Raw genomic sequence first — 9,934 nt, forward strand, 5'->3', positions numbered from 1 at the left:
TGGTGGCATACACCTGTAATCCCAGCTACTCAGAAGGCTGAGGCAGGAGAATCACTTGAACCTGGGAGGTGGAGGTTGCTGTGAACCAAGATCACGCCATTGCACTCCAGCCTGGACAATAAGAGCAAAACTCCGTCTCAAAAAAAAAAAGAAAACAAAAAAAGAAGAAGAAGCAGAGGCAAATGACCAAAAAACTCAACTAACTCAAAATTAAAGATATAAATAAAAATAACAAGATAAGGCCAGGCGCGGTGGCTCACACCTGTAATCCTAGCATTTTGGGAGGCCGAGGCGGGCAGATCACAAGGTCAGGAGATCGAGACCATACTGGCTAACACAGTGAAACCTCATCTCTACTAAAAATACAAAAAATTAGCTGGGCTTGGTGGCGGGCGCCTGTAGTCCCAGCTACTCCGGAGGCTGAGGCAGGAGAATGGCGTGAACCTGGAAGGCAGAGCTTGCAGTGAGTCGAGCGCCACTGCACTCCAGCCTGGGCAACAGAGCGAGACTCCATCTCAAAAAAAAAAAAAAAAAAAAGACAATTTTTCACCTTTCAGACTAGCACACATGTAAAAATTTTCATTTCAGATGAGACGGTATGGAGAAACAGACACTCTCCAAACCTATGGATACAGGTACAAACTGAGGTGACACTTCTGGAGGACAACCTGACAACAGCAATCACACTTTTAAATGCATGCATCTTCCAATCCAGTAATCCTGAAACTAGAAATTTACTCTACAGATACACTTGTGAAGGTTACAAGAAATATCCACCAGAGACATTACGAAGTATGATTTGTGACAGGACAGGGAGGTGTACTAAAATAACTAAAGTATCCATTGATAGAAGAATGGTCAAATAAATTGTAGTAAATCCACACATCAAAACACTAGTCATGGTCAGGCATGGTGGCTCACACCTGTAATCCCAGCACTTTGGGAGGCCGAGGTGGGTGGATCACCTGAGGTCAGGAGTTTGAGACCAACCTGGCCAACATGGTGAAACCCCATCTCCACCAAAAATACAAAAATTAGCCAGGTGTGGTGACACGTACCTGTAATCCAAGCTACTCAGGAGGCTGAGGCAGGAGAATTCCTTGAACCCGAGAGACAGAGGTTGCAGTGAGCCAAGATCGTGCCACTGCACTCCAGCCTGGGAGACAGAGTGAGACTCCATCTCAAAAAAAAAAAAAAAAAAAAAAAAAAAAAACTAGCCAGTCATTTATAAGAATAAGTTATAGCTATAGGTGCAGGTGGGAAATACTCTCCAAGATATCCAAATAAATTAAAAGGCCACATAGAGAACAATGTATATATAATGTTACCTTTAAAGTAACAAAAAAAGGTGAACATAGATACTTGTGTATATCACCTAAAAATTTTCTTATTTTTTTTTCCTGGAAAGAAACCAAGGATACACCACAGTGGTTCTCTTTGAAGAGGACTGGTAATTTTCTAACCTTATACAATTTTAGATCGGAGGTTTTTTTAACCTGGGCTTCATGGACTGTTTTAAAGAGTCTATGAGGCCGGGCACAGTGGTTCACACCTGTAATCCTAGTACATTAGGAGGCCAAGGTGAATGGATTGCTTGACCTCAGGAGTTGGAGACCAGCCTGTGCAACATGGTGAAACCCCATCTCTACAAAAAATACAAAAATTAGCCGGGCATGGTGGCTCACGCCTGTAGTCCCAGCTACTTGGAGGGCTGAGGTGGGAGGATCACTTGAGCCCAGGAGGCAGAGGCTGCAGTGAGCCGAGATCCAAGATCATGCCACTGCACTCCACGCTGGGGTACAAACTGAGACCGTGTCTCAAAAAAAAAAACAATAAAATTAAAAATGAAAAAAAACCTTCTGAAATTGGATACTATATTGTAAATATGTGCATTCCCTTTTGGGGAAGGATTCTTCCCTTTTACATACTCTCTATACTCTCTAGGGGTGTTGTATCTCTTCTTTTCCCCCCCAAGAAAGATTCAGAACCACTGTGTTATAGGCTCCATGTTGATGTGAAGTTTCAATACTCACTCACTCATTTACTCAGAAACCATGAGATAACACTGGGCTACGCCCTGGCACAGGCTCCCAGAAAAATATCACCCAACTCCTGCCCTGGAGACGCAGATCGTTTGTAACACAATAACGACATTGTCCGCCCAAGTTTCAGAAATGGCAACAGGGGACAGCTTCCCTCTAACAGGAAGAAGGAAAAGTGGAACTGAAAATTATTTGCATGTTTAAAATTAGAACTTCTGTGGGAGCTGACACTGCCTCGTTTTCAAAATGCCCCCCATCTGCTTACCACCACCCCTTATCCTAGCATTTACATGCCAGGGAAATACTGAGACAATAGGATGACAGCTGTCACTAATAAGGAAGTAATAACAAACTTCCTACGGCCCCTGTCCTCCAAGGGGGCACCAGTAAAGCCACTGGAAAACCAGCCATACAAGGTGGTAAAAAAACTGCTCTGGGCTTCTCTGGTCTGAGATATTCACCACTTTCAGGGATCTCCACTTAGGGACTGGCTGTCCCTCGTTATCACCATTCCTTCTCTGGCAAGTGGCAGCCCTTTCTCTGAAGCGGGCAGCAGGGATGTCATTCACAGTCACATCTTACATCACAACTGTGACTGGTTGGTCGGTGCGATCTGAGTCTTGCCCAGTGGCCAGTAAGAGCCATGAAGACAGGCTCCTGTTCCCCACCACGGCCTCTGCTCACTGCCTGTCCCCCAGACTTAAGCAACTGATCATCTTTACAATTTGGTCATAACCACATCATACTCACATAATTATTTACCCAATGTTTTCTTTAGACCAACTTTTTATGATATTTAAACAAATTTATTTATCATGATACCACATTTCACCTCATTCGACCTATAAAATCATGGACTTTTAGGAGGTCTTTCTTTACTAAGACCCCCTAAAATAAATTATTTTTTATTTTTTTTCTTTTTGAGACAGGGTCTCACTCTGTTGCCTGGGTTGGAGTGCAGTGGTGCTATCAAGGTTCACTGCAGCTTCAACCTCCCAGGGCTCAAGCCATCCTCCCAACTCAGCCTCTCAAGTAGCTGGGACCACAGGTCCATACCACCATGCCCAGCTAATTTTTTGTATAGACAAGGTCTTACTTTGTCATCCAGGCTGGTCTCAAACTCCTGGGCTCACCTGATCCTCCCACCTCTGCCTTCCAAAGTGCTGAGATTAAAGGAATGAGTCACCCTGCCCAGCCAATAATTCTTAACATTAGGGGAAAACAAAGTAATGTGACTGAGCTCAGTTCATCTTGCACACACCCAGGGTTATTCCATACCACTCTGTGGAAAACACTTCATAAATATTTGTCATATGGGCCAGGGGTGGTGGCTCAGACTGTAATCCCAGCACTTTGGGAGGCCAAGGCGGGTGGATCATCTGAGGCCAGGAGTTAAAGACCAGCCTGGCCAACGTGGTGAAACCCCGTCTCAACTAAAATACAAAAATTAGCCAGACATGATGGAGCGTGCCTGTAGTCCCAGCTACTCAGGAGGCTAAGGCAGTAGAATTGCTTGAACCCGGGAGGCAGAGGTTGCAGTAAGCGGAGATCGCGCCACTGCACTCCAGCCTGAGCAACAGAGTGAGACTCCGCCTTAAAAAAAGAAAAAATTGTCATATGATCTAATGATCTGGGGCCTCATTTCTTCTCTCCAAGTAACAGCAGCAGCCACAACTAGCAGTTGGGCCTTGCTTTAGGTGTTACGCAGCAATTCCTCTTCTAACTTATTTGATCCTCTCAACCACCCAGTGAAGCAGGAAGTATTAGTCCCATTTTCCAGATAAGGAAATGAGAAGTCACAGAGGTTAAGTGACTTGCTGAGTTTATGCAGCTAAGTGGCAGAGCAAAGACCCAAACCCAGGTCTTTCCATCCCAGACCCCAATCTATCTCCACAAAGGCAGACTTGCCTTGTAAACTGAGGCCCCAAAGAAATATAAGCAGGAAAGAGGGCACCTGGGTTCTCTGTGTTACAAATGAAGCAGATCATACAGGGTTTAAGACACAAAGAACCCAAAATACAGGTAGCATGTCCCTGCAGTCCTGGCTACTTGGGAGCATGAGGAGGGATGTCAACTGGACCCAGGAGTTCGAGTCCAGCCTGGGCAACACAGCAAGACTGTCTAAAAAATGTCTGGGCCAGGTGCGGTGGCTCAGGCCTGTAATCCCAGCACTTTGGGAAGCCGAGGTGGGTGGATCACCTGAGGTCGGGAGTTCAAGACCAGCCTGGTCAACATGGCGAAACCTCATCTCTACTAAAAATACAAAAATTAGCTGCGCATGGTGGCGCACGTCTGTAATCCCAGCTACTCAGCAGGCTGAGGCAGGAGAATCACTTGAACCCAGGAGGTAGAGGTTGCAGTGAGCCAAGATCGTGCCACAGCACTCCAGAAGGGCAACAGAGTGAGACTTCGTCTCAATGAATAAATAAATAAATATATAAATAAATAAATAAATAAATAAATGTCTGCCACCTCCTCTCTTAGCTGCACACAGAAAACCTTCTCCATGACTTTTTACAGCACAGGACGGTAAATTGGGGCAGTGGAGACATCAGCCCTGGCTCCGCCACGTAGTAGTTACGAATCTATAGTAAATTATTTTTCTTTTTTTTTATTTCTCTGTGAAGATTCCAGAAGTATACAGTTAAGTTCTGAACCTCAGTTTTCTCTCAGATAAAATAAAAACATGTCTGGGTGCAGTGGCTCATGCCTGTAATCCCAACACTTTGGGAAGCCGAGGTGGGCAGATCACTTGAGCCCAGGAGTTCAAGACCAGACTGGGCAACATAGCGAGACACCATCTCTATTAAAAAAAAAAAAAAAATTAGCCAGGAATGGTAGCACATGCCTTTAGTCCCAGCTACTTGAGAGGCTAAAACGAGAGGAGCCCTTGAGCCCAGGAGGTTGAGATTGCAGTGAATTACGTTTGTACCACTGCACTCCAGCCTGGGTGACAAAGCAAGACCCTGTCTCTTAAAAACAAAAACAGGCCGGGCACGGTGGCTCACACCTGTAATCTCAACACTTTGGGAGGCCGAGGTGGGCAGATCATGAGGTCAGGAGATCAAGACCATCCTGGCCAACATGCTGAAACCCTGTCTCTAATAAAAATCCAAAAATTAACTGGGCGTGGCGGCACGTGCCTGTAATCCCAGGTACTTGGGAGGCTGAGGCAGGAGAATCCCTGGAACCCAAGAGGCGGAGGCTGCAGTGAACCAAGATCACATCACCGTACTCCAGCCTGGCAACAGAGCTAGACTTCATCTCAAAAAAAAAAAAAAAAAAAAAAAAAGGCCGGACACAGTGGCTCACGCCTGTAATCCCTGCACTTTGTGAGGCCAAGGCAGGCAGATCACCTACGGTCAGAAGTTCAAGACCAGTCTGGCCAACATGGTGAAACCCCATCTCTACTAAAAATACAAAAAGTAGCCAGGTATGGTGGTGCACACCTGTAATCCCAGCTACTCGGGAGGCTGAGGTAAGAGAATCACTTGAACCCAGGAGGTAGAGGTTGCGGTGAGCCAAGATTGCGCCATTGCACTCCAGCCTGGGTGATAGAGTGGGACTCCCTCTCAAAAAAACAAACAAACAAACAAACAAGAACAGCACCTACCTCTTGGTATTTCTGAAATGGCCAAATGAGATAATGCATTAAAACCCTTAGCACACAGTGCCTGTCATGCATAATGTTACCTATTAATTATAATATCATCAGTGGCATTATATTAGAAGGGAAACACACAGAAAATTGCCTCTTATCCTGCACTCAAAATAATTCCCCAGCCCAAGAAGTGAATGAACTGAGAAGTAATTACTGATGATCCTCTGGCTACACCCAGGCCTACGGTCGTTCAGCCACTCTGCCTCAGCCCCAACCTCAAGCAAAAATTACTTTTAGGAGCTAAATAACCCCTTTGCTGACCAAAATTGCTCATTTGGAAGCCAGGATCCTCTCTGCTTAGGAAAGCTTGGGTATTCCATGGTTATCTTTATCGTGGGGCCAAACTTGAAGTCAGCTCAAAGTCACAGTCTAACCATAAACCAATTTGCTGTTTTCGTAAACTGTCTGCAAACAAAACATAATCATTTGGTTTTCCCGTTGTCCTGAAGCAAAACAAAAATATTTAAAGTCACTCATATGAGAATCTAACAAGCAGTTTAAAGAGGAGTCAAAATATACTTTGTACTCTGGATGGAACAGGTAAGGAATCAGGCTTAAGGATTAGCCATGAGAGATAATAAACCCAGTTATTATTCACCAGGAACAAGAAAGTGAAGATAAAACAAAACCAAAATACTACATGACCAATAAAACACCTATCAGTCACCAGCTTCTTTTTTCATTTATTCTTTTAAAATCAGCCCACATCAAGCTGATTTCTTAAAGAATCTGTCAGGATTAAATTTCTCAAGAGAAGGAGGCAGGAGGAAAACTGCTTTGTCACATTGCCTAAAACATACACACAAACCAAAACTACTGTGCAAAACTGCTATGAGAATGGGAGGAGTCAGACACTGCAACTAGCAAAGTCCTCATGTTGGAATCATCTCTGACCGTCCTTCCTGTCTTAGAAAAGGGGAATGAGATGCCAGTTCAAAAATTGCTTTTCTGGGCCTACTAAGCACTGAGCCTTCCGGCATCTCAGCTTTCCAGCTTCCACACCCGCCCTTATTAATGTCCAAACAGAGCTGTGTCTTTTCCATGACTTGTCCATTTGTTTAACCTGGTATAGTTGATTCCATTTTATAACACACACATGAGCACATACACACACAATCGAGGCCTCAAAAAACCAGTCAGCTCTTAGGAAGGTAGTCACATACTCGTTTCCTAAACAAGCTTCAGAAATATCTCAAATTGATTCGACTTTGAAAAATTCCATTCACACCCACCGTTTTGAGAAGACACAGTGATACGTCCCTATCATTAAAAGTAAGATCAAAGTGAAAACACGGGAAAAAAAAAAATAGCACTTTGAAAATACCAGGCCCAGGCAGGTGACCCAGGTTCTTCTCTAATACCTTGCTGGGTGACCTCAGCCTGCTCCCTGTCTTCTCTGGACCTCAATATCCTCATCTAGGAGCTCTGAAGGGTTTCAGCTGTCTTGAAAGTCTGGTCCAGCTCAAAAATGCACTGATTCCCTGAAATATCCATTATCAAAATGAACTGCTGAATGTGGATTTTGAAGATGCTTCTTCTGAGAGCCTTTTAGATTTCCTATTTCATAATGTGTCCAAAAAAAAAAAAAAAAAGAAAAGAAATAAGAGAGTCCTTTTGAGGTTCTACAGAACAAACCATACAGGAAGGAAATATCTAAATACAGGACAAGTGTAGAGTGGCAATATGCTAATGAAATACAAGGAAGGATTGAGCAAGCAATAAATTTACCCAAGAAACTTTTTGCTGATTGAAAACACAGCTAGCAACTACTATGGCTGGAGCAAAAAAAAATAAATATCATATATATATAATCTAAAATTTTTTTGCTGAAGCAAAAAACTAAATTACATATATTATATATTTAAAAATAAATGAAGCTTTAAGTTTGGGGGTTTTCTGTTTTTCGTTTTTTGTGGTTTTTTAGCATAAACTTTTGATACAAGAAATCTTCAAATACAACGCTTTTTTAACTTCAGACACTGCTTCCCTGAATTCCTTACATGGACAGGGAGAAGACAGCCCCCACAGGCACCGTACCTTAATAATGAGAATCCCATCTGGAAACCCTTAATATTTACAAAGCTCTTTTAGACATTGGCCAGTGGAAGCCCCTCAAACAATTCCATTGGGCAGGGGGTGCTATACTCATTCTACAGATGCGGTTAACTGAGGGTAGAGGAGCCTGAAGAGCAAGTCCAGCCCTGTGGCCTGGCCCTGGAGCCAGTCTCCTGACATCTACTCCAAGGTTCTCTGCAGGAGGTCACATTGCCTTCCGGCCCCCAGGAGAACCTGTGCAGAACCTGATGGGGAAACTGCGAGGAGAGACCCTTGGGTGCCGAGGGTCACGCAGCCCCTTTCTCCTACAGCCTGCTGGGCGGCATTACTGCCCCAGGATGATGCTTCTGCTCTCTCCTGTATTCGCGCTGGAGAAGTTTTCCCTGAAACCAGGTTCCATCCCCAGCCAATAACTCATTTCCTCAGAGATGGTGTCTGTATAAAACAAGCAAGATGGTCATTTGCAGAAACGCACAGCAAGGCAGCCCTAGACCGCTTTCCCTGAGGGTTCAAACCCCAACAGGCTCCAGAGGCTGAGAGGACGCGCCCGCTGGCTCAGCTCCCATGGCACGGGCTGGGTGCTCCGCTCTTTCACTTCTCTCCCTCAGTTCCCCATCTGTGAAATGGGAATGCCCCTCAGTTGCCCTGCCTCACCCCCTATGGAAATGCCAGGAAGGGGAAAGGTCGGTCACCAAAACGCCAGGGACAGCATTATCTGAAAAGTGAAGCAAGAAAAGAGGGTGAGGGTGGGGTGGGGTGGGGTTGGGAGGGGGAGCCGGTGCCCACAAAGCACGAATTAAATACCCATGAAATCAAGCACGACGCCAAGAGGGCCGGCTGCCTTGAGAAAAGCCAGCGTGCGTCCACCTTTTCCCCGGCCTGGGAACTTTCCCCAGAAACAGCGCCCTCGGCCCGGAGTCCCGCGCCTCGCCCAGGGCCCCACTGCCCAGCGCCCGGCCCTGCTCTGTCGCCCCCGCCGCCCCTCGGGCCCCTGCAGGCCGGGTCGGAGGTCTGTCGGCAAAGGCTCGGCCAGGCCGCCCGGCTCTGCGTCCCCAGACCTCCGCAAACACGCCCCCTCCGGCCGCCTCCGGCTGGCAAGCCGGGCCCGTGCCCGCCAGATGTGCCCAGAGCCGGGAAAAGCCGGGCCAGGGACGGCCTGGAGCCCGCGCGGAGGCTTTCTCCGGGAGGCTCGGGCACCGCGGAACCCGGATCCCGCCTCTCTCCCGCTGATCCTGGGCAGCCGGAAAAGGGATCGATCGCCGGCGTGCGAGGCCAGCCGGGGTCCCCGCAAGTCGCCTTCCGGGGATCCGAGGATCCGGACCCCCGCCCCCTTCCCCGGAACCCCCCAGTGGGGTACGCTCGGGCAGGTGCAGTCAATGCCAGTCCCGCCCCAGCCTCCTGACCCCCGCCCGAGCCCTCCCGGCGCTTACCTGGCCCAGGCGCAGCAGCAGCAGCAGCAGCGGCAGCGTCCAGCGCAGCCCGGGCGAGCGCGGAGGCAGCCGCGCCTCCCGCGCCGCCGGCTTCATGCCCCGCGCGCCCTGGAACGTGCCCGGGACGCGCGAATCGGGCCCCGCCGTGCGCCCGAGCCCGGGCACCGTCGTCGCCGCCTCCTGCCGCCTCCTTCGCCTCCTCCTCCGCCCGCCGATCCGCCTCGTCCCCGCTCCGCCCGCCCCGGGCTTCCCCGGGGACATGGCAGCGGCGGCGGCGGCCGCAGCCACACGCCGGAGCCTAGCGCGGCTGCCGTGGGGGGGCCGCGTCCCTGAGCGCGCAGGGGCTTCGCGGGGCGGAGCGAGCGGCGCCCACCCCCAGCGCGCCGCTCCCCGGTCCCGGCTCCCGCGGCTGCTCCCGCTGCCTCCTCCGCGCGTCATGCGGCTGGGGCTGCAGGGAGCCGCGGCGAGCGCTCGGCCCCCTCCCTTCCCCTCCCCCTCTGAATATTCATCGCTTCCTCCCGCCCCGGCCGGCCCGGCGGCTGCGGAGCTCCGCAGCCCCTCGCCACCTCCCGCCGCTGCCCCCGCCCCCTCCGAGCCGGCCGCGGCTCCCCTCCCGCGGGCAGAGGAAGCGCCCCCGCCTCGCCCGCCCCTCCGCCCAGCCCTCCCACATTCCTGGGACTTGGAGCCCGGGACGAGGCTCCGTGGCTCTAGCGCCTCGAGCCGGCACCCCTCAGGACGGGCTCCCC

General features: G+C 49.2%; 1 protein-coding gene across 3 annotated transcripts in view; it reads right to left on the bottom strand.

Moving 5' to 3' along the window:
• PTPRJ (protein tyrosine phosphatase receptor type J) overlaps positions 1-9,633 on the bottom strand; it is a 190,410-nt gene extending 180,777 nt beyond the window's left edge. For all 3 annotated transcript variants that reach the window (XM_063671818.1, XM_063671817.1, XM_054439524.2), the window contains exon 1: positions 9,189-9,633. In XM_063671818.1, coding sequence (XP_063527888.1) covers positions 9,189-9,626 — 438 coding nt within the window. In that variant the 5' untranslated portion in view covers positions 9,627-9,633. The remainder of the gene's footprint in view (positions 1-9,188) is intronic.
• Positions 9,634-9,934: the final 301 nt, after the last annotated feature.

This window comes from Pongo pygmaeus, chromosome 9 (assembly GCF_028885625.2).
Source record: "Pongo pygmaeus isolate AG05252 chromosome 9, NHGRI_mPonPyg2-v2.0_pri, whole genome shotgun sequence".
Lineage (NCBI taxonomy): Eukaryota > Metazoa > Chordata > Mammalia > Primates > Hominidae > Pongo > Pongo pygmaeus.